The 15,925-nt window shown below is 38.1% G+C and overlaps 1 protein-coding gene across 5 annotated transcripts in view; it reads left to right on the top strand.

Annotated features, from left to right (window-relative positions):
* The window catches only part of CNTN5 (contactin 5), a 643,809-nt gene that overhangs the window by 447,502 nt on the left and 180,382 nt on the right, over positions 1-15,925 (top strand). For all 5 annotated transcript variants that reach the window (XM_057399803.1, XM_057399799.1, XM_057399798.1 and 2 more), the window contains one exon: positions 15,577-15,672. In XM_057399803.1, coding sequence (XP_057255786.1) covers positions 15,577-15,672 — 96 coding nt within the window. The remainder of the gene's footprint in view (positions 1-15,576; positions 15,673-15,925) is intronic.

Genomic DNA, 15,925 nt, shown 5'->3' with positions numbered 1-15,925 from the left:
GTTGCCAAGCTGCTGGCCATCATATTTGAGAAATCATGGCAGTCAGGGGAAGTTCCCGATGACTGGAAAAAGGGAAATGTAACCCCCATTTTCAAGAAGGGGAAAATGGATGACCCGGGGAATTACAGACCAGTCAGTCTCACCTCTGTGCCTGGCAAAATCTTGGAGCGGATTCTCCTGGAAGGCATGCTAAGGCACATGAAAAACAACAAGGTGGTTGGTGACAGCCAGCATGGCTTCACTATGGGGAAATCCTGCCTGACCAATTTGGTGGCCTTCTATGATGGGGCTACAGAACTGCTGGACAGGGGTAGAGCAGTTGATGTCATCTACCTGGACTTGTGCAAAGCATTCGACACTGTCGTGCATGACATCCTTGTCTCTAAAATGGAGAGACATCAATTTGATGGATGGAACACTCGGTGGATAAACTGGACCACTGGCTGGATGGCCGCACACAAAGAGTTGTGGTCAATGGCTCAATGTCCGGCTGGAGACCAGTAACGAGTGGTGTCCCTCAGGGATCAGTGTTGGGACCGGTCTTGTTTAACATCTTTGTTGGTGACATGGACAGTGGGATTGAGTGCGCCCTCAGCAAGCTTGCAGATCACACCAAGCTGTGTGGTTCGGTTGATACCCTGGAGGGAAGGAATGCCATCCAGAGGGACCTTGACATGCTTGTGAGGTGGGCTGATGCCAACCTCATGAGGTTTAACCATGACAAGTGCAAGGTCCTACACCTGGGTCAGAGCAATCCCAGGCACAGCTACAGGTTGGGCAGAGAAGAGATTCAGAGCAGCCCTGCGGAGAAGGACTTGGGGGTGTTGGTTGGTGAGAAAATGAACATGAGCCAGCAGTGTGAGCTTGCAGCCCAGAAAGCCAGCAGTATCCTGGGCTGCATCAAAAGGAGTGTGACCAGCAGGTCGAAGGAGATGATCCTGCCCCTCTACTCTGTTCTTGTGAGACCTCACCTGATGTATTGTGTGCAGTTCTGGTGTCCTCAACATAAAAAGGACATGGAACTGTTGGAACAAGTCCAGAGAAAGGCCACGAGGATGATCAGGGGACTGGAGCACCTCCCGTATGAAGATAGGCTGAGGAAGTTGGGGCTGTTCAGCCTGGAGAAGAGAAGGCTGCCTGGAGACCTCATAGCAGCCTTCCAGTATCTGAAGGGGACCTATAGGGATGCTGGGGATGGACTCTTCATTTAGGGATTGTAGTGACAGGACAAGGCGTAGTGGGTTCAAACTTAAACAGGGGAAATTTAGATTGGATATAAGGGAGAAGTTCTTTCCTGTTAGGGTGGTGAGGCACTGGAATGGGTTGCCCAGGGAGGTTGTGAATGCTCCACCCCTGGCAGTGTTCAAGGACAGGTTCTGCGAAGCCTTTGGTGACATGGTTTAGTGTGAGGTGTCCCTGCCCATGGCAGGGGGGTTGGAACTAGATGATCTTAAGGTCCTTTCCAACCCTAGCTATTCTATGATTCTATGCTTCTATGAAGTATAATCACACATGAATCTCCTCACCATTACTTAGTCATACTGCCATTCATTTTAGGTTTGCTTAAATTTGATTCATATTTAGTAGACCATAAACATTTGTGGTATGACCTTATCTGAATCACTAACTGGAAATATTCTAACATGGTATTTTACTTGGAATTAGCTTATTCACAGTTAATTTTAACCTACAATCCATGCTTGTATTGTTAGCTGGAGGCATGTAATAATTAGTAGTAATTGCCTTCTTAGATAAAATGAATGTATGCTACCACTGTAGTTCTTGTCAATAATTTGCAATTACAGTAACAAAAATCTCCTTTCATCTCCTTAGAGTGCAAAATATGTAAAATGGGTTACAATGACTTAAACAAAATACTTTATATTAAGGTACTTTGCTGCTATTCTTTTCAGGTGTTCAGGTATCATGTCCTTAAACATCAGTCCTCATATGAGATTGCTTCAGCTGTGTTAAAGTGATTGCACTGCAATAGTCTGGTACCATTTTTCTGTGCACACATCACTGAAAGGCCTTCATCTTTTTTCTCCTTTATTCTAAGAGTGTCTCTTAACTTGCTATTATTTTTTGTGTAAACAATCTATGCATAAAATCTATATTACGAATCATATTCCAGTGTATACAAACATTCATGTATTTAAATCATTTCAGTGTACTGACTTCAAGTGGATTATTTCTAGGAGTGAACTTAATCATGTAATGTCTATTTGTAGGATCAGCTAGACTCACTAGGAGATTGATTCAGAAGCTCAGATATTTTCCTTTAAAAAAGAAAATGATGAAAAAGTCTGTTTCCTTTTCTCACCTTTAGCTTAATCAAAATATTTTTTCTTAGGCTTTAGGCATTTATCACCATAAGATGTTTTCTGTAATACAAATTAGTCTCATAATTTTTCCCTAAAGCCTTTCAGATTTTTCAGCCTCCCTTTACAAGTATGGCATCAGAACATCGTATCATACTTACATGACAGAGAAATTTTCAAAGGACCTGAATTTCAGACACCAAAAACTCAAGCCCTCTTTTGGTTAAAAAACCCTATAACTCACTGGTGTGGGGATAAACAAGCTGTGAACAAAATACTCCTGAAATATTGCAGACTCACATATGCAGAATTTCACCTATTCTTTTTTGTTAGGTTCTTTGGCTGTGTCAGGTTGTTTGCAAATTAATATCTTATATTCAAGAACAATTCTTTCAGCACCTCTGAGGTTACTGATCTGCTTGTTCTAAACCATTCAGTGATCATCTGGCAATATTACTGCAGAAATTGTTGTTCTGTTAGTAGTTAATCTGTGATATTTTTTTTCCCCGTAATTTTCCCTTTGATATTCATTAATATCCAAATAATTCTTTACATCATTACATAATACTAACATCTGACCATTGACCTTTGTAGTCTTCATTTCACAGCTTCTAATTATTTGTTCCACTTCAGTATAAAATCAGGCATTTTCAGCATGTTGCCACTTTGGATTTTCTGAGGTGAATTTTCAACTCCATTATGCAGATGCTTTGATTTTGTCCTTCCTGGTAAAAGCATATTATGTATTTACTGTGCTTTACCGAATGCACACCATATTTTGGAAATAGCTGGATTTATTTATTTTTTTTTTATGTTTTTCTCCCATGTCCTCTCTTATGCCTGATTCTCTCTGAATACCTGTTCCAGCTGCTTTATTGTGCCTTCCTACAAGGCCAGTTCTTAACAGGTCTGATTCGTCTAACAGGTTTTCCTATGATCTGAGGAATTCATGAATTCAAGTCCAAAATTTCTCCAGCTTGATTTTTTTTTTTTTTTAACTTCTCAGTGGTTGATTTTGGTCACATTCTTCAATACCTGTACCATGAAGCCCAGTGTTTCCTTGTAGCAAAGCTTTGTCGAAATATGGGCCTGTGATTAAAGTCAATCATGGCTTTAAGGCTGCAGTGTAGTTGCAATGTAGGAGAAAGTATGGTTCTTTGGTAGGACACCTAGACTTGTCCTGTAAACATGTTCAGATGACTTTTTATTTTAAAGGATTTCATGTTACTATAATTAGGTGTGGCTGCAGGCTTGGATAGCATGGTCCAACATTTGATACTCTTTTGTAGGTTACAAGGGTAGCAGTCTGTCGTGGGGCACGAAGGGTTGAGATAACGACAGCCACTAATTAGAGTCTTAAAGGCAGGCTGGGGAAGGAAGAATGCTATACAGTAGAAAACGGAAGAGACAATTCCCAGCACATCATCAGACAGGCATCAGCTCTTCCTTTCGGACCAGTGTGCCTCATGATTGCTACACTGAGCCAAGTCCGTGGGCTCCTCCAGTACTTTGGAATTTCACTACCGAATAACTGCAAAATCCAGAAGAATTAGTAAAACACTTAAATGAGGTGTGTGGTCATTCTGGCCATACCAGAGATGGACAAATCACGGCAACGTGCTGGGGCTTGGCCTATGCTTACAGGGCCTTGTTCAACACTATCCAGCACCTTCAAAAGGAAAAGAATGTCGGCGGATCTGAGGGCAAAGCGACAGTTATTTTTGGCGCCCCACGTTGGGCGCCACAAAGAACTGTCGTGGTTTAAACCCAGTCAGGTAACTTGTTCACTCACTCCCAGTGAGTGGTGCCGAGCTGACAACAATCGAGGTCCGTGTCCGTCCCAACCCCGCACCGGGGCTCTCCCCTTCCCCGCTCCCGGAGGAATGGGGAGGAGGATCAAGAGAGTGCAACTCCTAAGGGTTGAGACAAGAACAGTCTAGCAACAAATCACCACCGCTACTATCAGCTAAAACAATGATAAGGGAAAATAACAAGGGAAGAGAATACGATACCACCGGCCAAGAAAACGAGTCCCACCCGGAAGCCCGTGTCCTTCCGGGTAACTCCCAGTCACCCCTCACCCCGGGCATGACGTGCTGTGGTATGGAATACCTCCCCGGCTAGCCCGGGTCAGGCGCCCGTCCCTGCTTCCTCACAGCTTCCCCTCCTCCCTGGCAGAGCATGAGCCTCACAGAGTCCTTGGTCAGGGTAAACATCACTTAGCAACAACCGACAACATCGGCTTCACCAACACTGTTCTCAAGCTGAAAGTCAAAACACAGCACTGCACCAGTTAACACAAAGGAAAAACATGACTGCTGAACCCAGGACACAGTCCTTATGCGAAGAGAAGCTGTCCTGCTCTTCTTCCCTGCTGCATTAGTAATACTACCAAATTATCCATAACTTTCAAACCAACAGTTTTTAAAGCTTTGATTGTGCTTAGTTTAGCTTCAGTATCAGAATTCTGTGCCACTGTTACATACTGTGCCACTGTCATACATGGCAGTAATTTTCTAGGAAGGCCAGTTGGTCAGTTAGAAAGAGAAGCAATTATTAAATTGCTTAAAGAAACCCATAATGTGTAGCATCTAAATAATTAGTTCAGGAAACATATTTTACTTATATTTGTATTGATCAAAAGGCAATAATACATAATTGTGACAAATGATAAAGGAATTTAAATGGTCAGACAAACTACTGAAGGATTGCTGCCTGAATTCTGAAAATAAAGACTCCTGATTACTTCTGCTGTCCAGACTGTCACTACATGGCAGGTTGTGTAGTACTACTGATGTTATCTGTGCCTGAATTCAGTTTCTTATATTGATATCTTAGGTAGGATATCATTTTGGTGAGAAGCATAACAATCTCAAGTAAAAAGAGAAAGGAGAGCAGAGGGGAGAGGAGGAGAGGAGGAAAAGGTAAAACTGCATGCTAAACGAGCTCTCTGATGCTAGCACATGGCTGAATTAGAAAACATATAGCATAGAAGAATAGCATTAGAAAGCTGGAGACAATTTATTTAACTTTGATGACTCTTACTTGTTCAATTACATGCTCATATCCTAAACTGTGATTTGCAGTGTCTGATATCACCTTGATATTAAGCAGATTAATGTGTTCCAATACAAACTGCCATATCAAAAACATTACCTGGGATCATATGTAAGAACCACCTGCTACCTGGGAAACACTCTGTGTTTGTAAGGCTTTCATTTCCAATTGAGCTATTCAGCTAAGAGCAAGGTCTTCCAGATTTACTCCTTGGATGTGTACAAGCACTTAGTTATCTTGTGACAATTGACTTCTAGGTCATATTGGGCACTACAGCTCTTGGAGAACAGCAAATAACTAATTTCTGGGAGATTATGACCTTCTTTTCTGATGACAGACTGCAAGTGAAGTATGGAGGCATTTATACACATTAGTCTAGTGAAAAGTCAGCACTGCAAAATGATTTGTCTAGAGTTAAGTCAGAATTTTGTTTGTCATACCTCATGGAAAAGGTGTCTGCAAGCCTCCAGCTGTAACTGAACGTGGACACCCATGCCAGAAGTCCAAGCCTTAGATCTGAACAGCTGTTCTCACATATTTCTCCTAGCTCACTCATATATAACTTGCAATTCTGACACAAAACCTCCATTTATTTAAAATATAATTAAATCAGGAAAAGAAAAGTCAGTAACAAGGAGCCCTCTGATCATCTTCACGGCCCTCCTGTAGACTCCTGCAATACCATTTCATGTGATAAATTCCAGCTTTGGCAAAGCCAGATTTGGAACTTAAGAGATGTAGGAGAGAGGATCCTTGAGTCTATGTGTTTGCAACATTGTCCTCTGCATGCAGAAATTAAGCATTATGTTCTCTTTTGGACTGGATCCCATGATCTTGAAGTATTAAACGTACAAAAGCAATGTTTTAGACTCAAACATGCATGATCTTAATGATATGCAGAATATGTTATCCTTCATTACTTGATCACACAAAGTGGTCAGAAAAGCTTTTTTCACTGTGTCCTGGGTTCAGCAGTAGCAGTCATTTTTCTCCTTCTTGGTAGCTGGTGTAGTGCAGTGTTTTGACTTTCAGCTCGGGAGCAGAGCTGATAGCTAAGTGATGTTTACCCTGACCAAGGACTCTGTGAGGCTCATGCTCTGCCAGGGAGGAGGGGAGGCCGGGAGGAAGCAGAGACAGGACACCTGACCCAAACTGACCAAAGAGGTATTCCATACCACAGCACGTCATGCCCAGGATGTAACTGGGAGTTAGCCGGAAGGGCTGGGAGACTGCAGGGTTGGAGGAGGTATCGGTCGGAGCTTGGTCGGGCTTGGGGGGCGAGTTATCGGTCAGCTGGTGCTGAGGTGTTGTATTCTCTTCCCTTGTTATTTCCTTTATCATTATTATTACTGCTGGTAGCAGTAGTGATTTGTGTTATACCTTAGTTACTAAACTGTTCTTATCTCAACCGGTGGGAGTTGCATTCTTTTGATTCTCCTCTCCGTCCCTCCGGGAGCAGGGGGAAGGCAAGAAAGGGGGGGAAGTGAGCGAATGAATTACCTGACTGGGTTTAAACCACGACACACTGTATTATTGTTACAAGATGAGAGTCCTACGAAACACAACACCTATATAGTGATTTTAGAAGAGATTAGTTATTCACAATTTTATATGACATCATATGATAAGAAACTGTACTGTGCTAGTCATTCCTTGTTTAATTATGTAAAATCCCAACTGGCATTGCTAACTTTAGACACTAATTAAAGGAAGGAAACATCAGATCTCGTTGAAGAAAGTCGAATAAAATGAAATGGTGTTTTAATATATCCTTGAATATTTGGAATTATTTTAACTGAAAAAGTGACTAAAGAAGCACATAAGAAAAAGGGAAGAAGCATTCATAAGTACAAAGAAAAAGTAAGAAAGTAGAGTTATCAATGTCACGTCCACAGAATTTATACAGGTTAGTATAAGACTCAGTGCCAGGAAGGTGTATTAAAAAGCATGCAAATAGAAATGTGTGTTTCTCAAAATGCAGATAACATTATGTAAAACAATGTGTTTACAAAAGAATACATTGCATATATTACTGAGATGAAAATCTGTTTACTCAGAAGCTCTGGAAATATTACCATCTACTGACCTACTTTAGTTTGGTGATTAAATATATGGCAACTATATTTGAAAATCTTTCATTTGTAACTTGAGGTTTGTTGTTTATTTGTTTGGTTTTAGCTGTTGCTTCTAAGTGACAGATCATGAATGAAGGGAAAGGATGAAAAAGTCATAACTATAATATTTCCAGTTGCTTCTGTGTTTTGCATTAATATTGCAGTAGAAGATAGGAAAGACAGCTAAGAAGCATGCTGAAATAATGCTTGTGAGAATAGATGAAACCTGACAGACACAGAATTATTGTACCTGATTAACTGTAGCCATCAACAACTGTAACTACAAACATCCCAGTTCTTGTACAATTAACATGGCAAGCTGAATCGTATAGCTCCATAATTTTCAACATAATCTTGTTATTTTATTCTACAAGTATTTCTCCTTCTATTTCACTTTGATCCAGTACTTTGGGATGTATGAGTGCAGAAATCCTACTGAAATTTAGTTTTTGATATCTGCAGTTTCCCTTTCTTCATCAAGGATTAGGCTTTATTGATGATAATGGTGGTATTCACTGATGCTACTGAAACTAGGTGTAATAAAATAAAAACTTCTTCAAAGATCCTAATGCACATGCGACTCATGAAACACCTTTCCATGAATCATTAGATTATATAAAAAATGAGTAGCTGGTCAAGAGAAAACTGTGAAAGAAGCATATCAATTTATATTTTCTATAAATTCTATGTAGGATCACAGGTAGTGAATATTTTAAATGAAAAGTACTATTCCCATTTAACAAGTATGGCATAGTAAATAGAGGCAACTCCTATTTTTCACCTTTTGGAAAAAGTTCTAGTGTTTTAATAATTAATAATTTAATTAAAATTAATAATTATTTTGTGAAGAAAAATAAAATTAAAACAATTCTTACACCAGATTTCATGCATGAATAAATAAATAATTTTAGGAAAGAGTTCTATGTATTTCTTGTTCTCACCAGAATAGTTAATTATTACTATAAAAAATCGTATTTTGGTAGCATGTATTAGCCACATTTACAGATTTGTGACTTCTCTGGGATAGGAAATGTAGAAAGTACAAAAAAGATGTTCTCTACTTTCAAGATAGAGCAGCTAGACATAAACAGCATGATGAAGACGGGCAATAAACAGGATAATACTGACTGCAGTAGACTATGTAATTTTTAATTGTTATAATGTATGAAAACGATATATATAAAAATGTCATTAAGGGCAGAAAAAACCCAATGATCCTTCATTTAACTCCTCCATTTCATAGTGCAAATTTAGTTCAGGGCTAATGAATAGTGTATACCTTATAGTTCATGTTGACAGCAGGGCAAAAAGAAAATTATCTTCTTTTTACAAGAACATGCACAAGGACCACCATTGTTCAAAGATCCCTTAATGACTTATCTTTTTCTTATCTTCTTTGTAGTATCTAAGAAAGATTCTGGAAGGTGTTGATCTGAATATAAGAAAATATAGTATCTTTTGTTTTCTTCATCTTTTATGATTTCCAACAGGACTATTTAAACTTTCTCCTGTGCTCTTTGTCATCTTTGAAAACATGTCCAACCATCCCCTTTCTTTAAAACTCTTGTGGCGCTGCAGATGTAGAGACATAGGGTGGCTGATACACATGCTTAAAATACATCACTGCTTCTCTGTACTCTCGCTCTTCCTGTTGTGCTGTCCTGTTGTGTCTCATTACATAACTGCATAGGAACTTCTTTTAACTTCTTTGAGAAAAGAAATGACTTTTTTCAGGTCATGTCAGACTGATGATCTGTGAAGGATTCTAAAGATTTCTTGTAATAATAACAGCAACAGTGATAATAAGCTTGATACATTCAAAAGTACTTGAATCTTGCCCTTACTTTGTCACATAAAAGTCATATGGTAATGTGATTTTTAAAAGTTCAAGATGTATGCTTTTCCTAGTAACTGTGGTGAGACAATGATTCTGTCATGGCAGAAATCTTTATGTCTGAGCTTCTTTTCACACCCTTTCTAGTTAATGTCTTTATTAAGTTACTCTTAGGTTCAATAAGTGATTCTAATAGTATGGCTCCACCTAGTTAATCTCATTTTTCTATAAGTGTATGTCAATAAAAATGATCTATTAATTTCTTTGGACATCTTGATATCCTGTGAATATTGCATTTAATTCATCCAATTGAAACGTTCTCTATACAATCACACATAATTTGTTTTTAAAAACCTATCTTTCATTCTTCTATAGCTTGTGTTTATGGGATATTAAACACAACATTTATTTTTACCTTTGTTTAGACTGTACAGTCAAAACATGTTTTCGATTTAGGGTATAATGGAATTTTGAAAAACGTGTGTATTATGGTATTCTTTTACCTGTGAATCTTACCCTTTTTGGAGAGCTGCAGTTCCAGCTCAAGGTCTATTTCTTAGTCCTGTCTTTCAGATACAAGATGAGGAAGGCTACCTGCTCTATAGTGACAATGCAATGAATAAGTTTGTCCTTGGCCTGACAGAAGAATTTTACCTTGTGTAGAGCTATTTTTACCTTATCAGGAAGAATATTGCCTGCTTTATACTTATCTTTAGATATCTTCAACATATGTCTTTAAACATTCTAATACATATCAGACAATATCCATTTTAAACTCTGTCATAAATCTGCACATAAAATAGTTTAAACTCACAGATTTGGGCTGGCAGAGGACATTGTTCTGCAGCAACCTAATTTCTACCTTGAAAGTGAATTGACTGGTTTAAGGCATTGATAATGAACTACAGAGCCTTCCACAGCTTCTGTGCTAATTTACCAAGCAATAATTGCCTAAAACAAAACCCAGATCTGTTTCTTATTTTTAATTTTATCCTAATTTCATGACAATCATCAGTGGACTGTTGCCTGGGTCACAAAACCCTGCCGCTTCACAGCTACCATCAGCTGCAGCCAACTGAGGAACACAGAGGCTGAATGATCCTTCCTGTGCATGCCAAAAAGGCACACTACAGTGAAGGTGAATTGGAAGGCCATTAATTGGTAAAAACTGCTTGAACTTCTGTAAAAGTCCTTCTGTCAGTGGCAGAATTTTTCCCCTTTATTTGATTATTTATTTTGTTTTTAGTCCTGCAAAGCTTTCCTGTTGCTTTGACTGCCTTGAGATTTTTCCTCATTTATTTTCCATTATATCTTTCACCGTCTGCAGAGGTGTTTTGTTTTCTGTTGGGTCTTATTTAAACTGATACTCTTGTGGTGCTGGGTGTCATTCTTCTGCAGTGCGCGTCACTATGTACATACATGTGCTGAGAGAAACCTATGCTTCAGCTCATTTCAGAATAATGGTGATACCCACACTACTGCGAGAGACAGACATAATACTTGGCAGAGGTAGTATGACCTTCTGAAATGGTCTGAAACACTAGGTCTGTAAATTCTTTACTGTTTCCCTTTCATAGTGGAGACCACTCCTGTGTCGCAGGTTGTACTCTAGTGACACTGTATAATATTTGTTGAATAAAATTATTTTTAGCAATAAAGACAGTTGTGCTACTCCTGCCACACACACTCCATGCTAAATGTTCTTTGCATGTTTTGCATATATATTGCTAATACTATCTTTACATTAGATACGGTAACTGACACTTAACTGTACATTTTGAAAATGGTCAAGCCTGTGCTTGAAGAGATGTAGCTAAAACCCCAGGAACTGCTTTGAAAATAACATAATAGGCATTATCATCTTTGCCCCTAGCACTATGATAAGAGTAAATAAATTCAATCTTTCAGGGCAGAGGATGAACACCTATGGAGTACAAATAGGCATTTTCTTATCAGTAACGCATATAGATGATAATATGAAGGATAGATTCATTCTGTGTGAGGCTGTCTGACATGTCATACACGTTACAGGTCTATAATGTAACAACCCTGAGCTGATAGCCAGCACTACTGAGAGGTTACAGTCCCAACCAAAGCTGTCCACCCTTTCTTTTATTATTTTTTTATAGTTTTAAAAGTAAAAGATAGGGTTCTGGATGCTCTTTTTAGTAGCTTGCTTTCTTCTTTTTTTTTCAATATAGTGAGATATGAGACATCTGAGATTTACAGGAAATGAATTTCATTTCCCTTTCATTTGATTTTTTTCCATATTGGACTTAATATTTTAATGTGGGGGAACTGCAGGCATGATCCTTCACCTTTCCTTCCTTTTAAGCTTTCCTACATTCAGTCATTTGACAGCTAAATCCTTGCTTTTGTACCTGTTAATCCTTTCTTTCACTGTATATTAACAAGAAATCCAATTCGGAACCCACAGATAGCCAAATAAAACCTGTTTGTTACCTTTCTTCTTTAGTTTGAAATTAATTGGCTTGAACAAATAGAAACTTGAGTCATACATAGTACTTTTATTTTTAAATAAAAATATCTTTGTTTTCTTGTTTGGAGGAAAAAAAGAAAAAAAAAAAAAAATGAGTATTTGCCCATCACGGTACTCATACAAAACAGGAAACAGGAAAAAAAGTCCCAAGTTTGCTATAGCTAATTGGAAAATCACATTTATTTACATGAGTTAAAAATAGCAAAAATTAGAAAACTTTACTTCTGCCTATAGAAGTTACAATTTAGATGTCACAGATTTCCCTTCTTTTGTGTTGGCAGGCTTCCATGTTGTGTATCACAGGCAGTAAAAACTTTATATAAAAGATGAAAACAAATAGCCCTAGGAGACAGAAGATTCTACATTAAAAGTAAAATATGTTATGCTACTGCAGATATATGTAAATTATAAGATTTTTTCAAGAAAATAATGTGCATTTTCCAAAATCAAAGGTTTTAGAAAAGAAATCAATATTTCAAATTTACTTTGGAATTAAAATCAAAAGACTGTAGTACTTTTTTTTTTTCAAAAATAAGTGTATTTCTGCAAATTCTGATTAATTCTTTTCAGGCTTAAAAGAAATTGCAGAAACAGTCTGAAATAAAATCTCAGAGACTTTTTTAGAAGCAGAAAAGATTGCTTCCTTGTCCCTCTATGTAAATTGCAAAGAATCTCTCCTTACACTAGTATGACTTTTTACTATTGAACTCATGATATTTTCATTTATTCAGCTATTTGATTCTCTGATCCAAATTATTATTTTAAATAAATGTATCTACTTTTATAATGCATATAGCAGATATGCAGTATGGGTTTCAGATAGCCACTAGTATTAAAGCTCTTTTTCTGATGTCTGCAACATAGATTCTTCTTTTCCTCCAAATGCTGGGGAATTACTGCTCTGTTAATACCTGTTCTAACAGAGAAAGAAATGGTCTATGTGTTTCTCATAGAGGTGTTATTCTGGTTTCAGAGTATCTTCTCGAAACATGTTGAAAACATGGCACATCAGTTCAAATTCTAGCCACATTTTAAATTCACTGAGGTTTGTTTGTGCATAGTCTGGAGGTTTGAAGGCATTTGAGGAGTAAATCTAATTTGAGGAGTAAATCTAATTTCTATACGGACACCTGTATAGAAAAGATTTATCATATTTTCTTGAGAAGGAAGACTACAAGAACAATTTTATAATAATTTAGTGTCATTCTTGCCTGAAAAAATGACCGTGAAGAAAATCAAGGGGACACACCATTTTTAGAAGGACTTGGCAATAATGCATTAAAAAGGATTATTGTATTCCTAAATTGTGCATTAAAATAAAAGCTAAACATTGGTTTCTTAATAGGCTGCATACAATATTGGCTCATAGATCAACTTCCTTTTAGAAATATACAAGACTTAACACAAGCATACATAAATTTGTAGACCCAAAGTTGCATGCAAGTAAAATCCAGGCATTCTTAACTAGGGTAACTTTTCCTTCAAAGCTGTTCTCCTATCAAGAAAAAACTCTTTATGCAGGGATATACCAGGTCACTACTTTCTAAACATAAAATAATGTTACATCTCTGCAGAATCTACTATCAAGTAACATTAGGTGGCATTGTAAGTGGAATTACACCAGATTTATTATTTATTATTTATTATTTATTATAACCCATTATTTTAAAGTGCAATACAATATTTCATTAACTATTGCCTAGCAAAATTTGGCAGGATTTGGGAAAGTTGCCTTATTATTTGTTAAAATTATGCTGAAGCCCATCCACCTTTTATCTATTCAAACATGGTATCTACTGTTGAAATCTCAGAACACTAATTAATTTTGTCTAAAACCAACATAAATTTAGATATATTGAAATTTTAGGCTTCCAACTATATTCAAGTCATGCTTTAGAAATGTGATTTTCAGAATCTGACAGAGAACAGTCAATTGAGTGCAGTTAAGAACGTAACAATTCTAACTGTTTGGTGTTGTCTGGCTCATACCAGCACCTTGGTCTATATGCAGAAATTAAAATGTATGGCTGTAGTTCATTAAATGTCAATGAGAGATGCACCCACTGGTCCCATTGATTCATATTTGGGATCTAGTGCGTACTGAAGCTTCTGTGTCCTTTTCAAAGGTGTCACTGGGTACCCTTATTGCACCTCTTTTCACCTTGATCCATCCACATAAGGAGAAATGTCTGAAAAAACCCTTATTGAATAGCAGCTTTAAATGGCATTACTGGCACTGAGGAATGGATAAAGGCACCAGTTTGATGGCAGAACTGAGCTGTCCTATCTCTTCTGCTACAGATAACTCATGCTAGAGCATAGCTATCTACCTCAAATGTGAATCCAGGTTCAGTGTTCCATGAGGTAAAAAGAATAATCAGATCCTCTGGTTGAGAGGCTTTAAATACAATAAACTGTTCATAGCAGCGCTCCACAGCCTCATACAAATTTTTTTGTATGAAAAGTGAAATGTTGAAGGGCTTCGGGGTGTTGGTGGATGAGAAAATGAATATGAGCAGGCAGTGTGCGCCCACAGCCCAGAAAGCCAACTGTATCCTGGGCTGCATCAAGAGGAGCGTGACCAGCAGGTCGAAGGAGGTGATCCAGCCCCTCTACTCTGCTCTTGTGAGACCTCACTTGGAGTATTGTGTGCAGTTCTGGTGTCCTCAACATAAAAAGGACATGGAACTATTGGAACAAGTCCAGAGAAGGGCCACGAGGATGTTCAGGGGAGTGGAGCACCTCCCGTATGAAGAGGCTGAGAAAGTTGGGGCTGTTCAACCTGGAGAAGAGAAGGCTGCATGGAGACCTCATAGCAGCCTTCCAGTATCTGAAGGGGACCTATAGGGATGCTGGGGATGGACTCTTCATTAGGGACTGTAGTGACAGGGCAAGGGGTAAGGGGTGAAAACTTAAACAGGGGAAGTTAGATTGTATAAGGAGAAGGTTCTTTATTCTGAGGGTGGTGAGGCACTGGAATGGGTTGCCCAAGGAAGTTGTGAATGCTCCATCCCTGGCAGTGTTCAGGGCCATGTTGGACAAAGCCTTGGGTGACATGGTTTAATGTGAGGTGTCCCTGCCCATGGCAGGCGGTTTGGAACTAGATGATCTTAAGGTCTTTCCAACCCTAACTATTCTATGATTCTATGTTCCTTATTCTCCCACTGGAAGGAAACTTTTAGAGGGAAAATAAATTTTCCCACAACTGAATTGTGTTTATAAAATTGAAGAAACCAGAATGAAATATTCAAAAGGAGTGAATGTGCTATAGACTAGAATTGGGGTTAGATCCAATGCAGTTGATTCTCTGTTCTTCTCATCACAATGTACCATGCAGTGTCCAAATGACATTAGCAACATCATCAGTCTGGATGTTGGCGAAGGTGTTTGCTTGACTTTTCTTTTTTTTTGCAGTGTATGAATCATTTCTACTGGTGATAAAAAACAAACAGGATATGGGAAAAAAAAAAAAGAGCACTATTAATTTTTTCTGTAAATGGTATATATATTGTCTGCTGCTTTTCCTTTGATACTGGATCTAAGTGCACTGAAAAGAGTAATAAATTGCTGATGCAACATGGAATTTTTTTGTGATGGAATTAGATTTATTTTTTAAAGGCCCTTCTATTTTAGATTAAGGTATGAAAAAAGGAACTGTCAGCTTTACAAGAGGAAATAAAATGTAAGTCACAGTAACCACAAAATTTAGAATCTTTGTTATGTAACTAAATTGCTCTGTTCTTTTGATAGATCTGGGGAATTTTAGCGGCCGGACAAGAAGTGCTGTCTCTGTACGTGAAGGTCAAGGAGTTGTTCTGATGTGCTCCCCTCCACTTCATTCACCAGGTATAGTAGGCTGCAGCTTGTATGCACGCTGGCCCTTTAAATTTTTCTCATTATTGGATGCTCAGTAATTTAGTTACAAGGTGTGTTTAATTGTGGAACTTCTGAAACTAAATGCCCAGCACTCTGCTGATAGTTTTTTGGGTACCAAAGGAGTAATTAAAGCCCATGTACTGCAAATGGCACCTAATAACAGCAGAATTTCTGTTAGAAGATTGTCTTATTCCCAGTATAAAACTTGAACGTAACAGTCTCC

This window comes from Pezoporus wallicus, unplaced genomic scaffold, assembly GCF_028554395.1.
Source record: "Pezoporus wallicus isolate ANWC-B61680 ecotype Strahan unplaced genomic scaffold, APGP_CSIRO_Pwel_v1 scaffold_6446, whole genome shotgun sequence".
Lineage (NCBI taxonomy): Eukaryota > Metazoa > Chordata > Aves > Psittaciformes > Psittacidae > Pezoporus > Pezoporus wallicus.
Note: the sequence above shows the minus strand (reverse complement) of the source record. Positions and strands in the feature narration are given on the sequence as shown.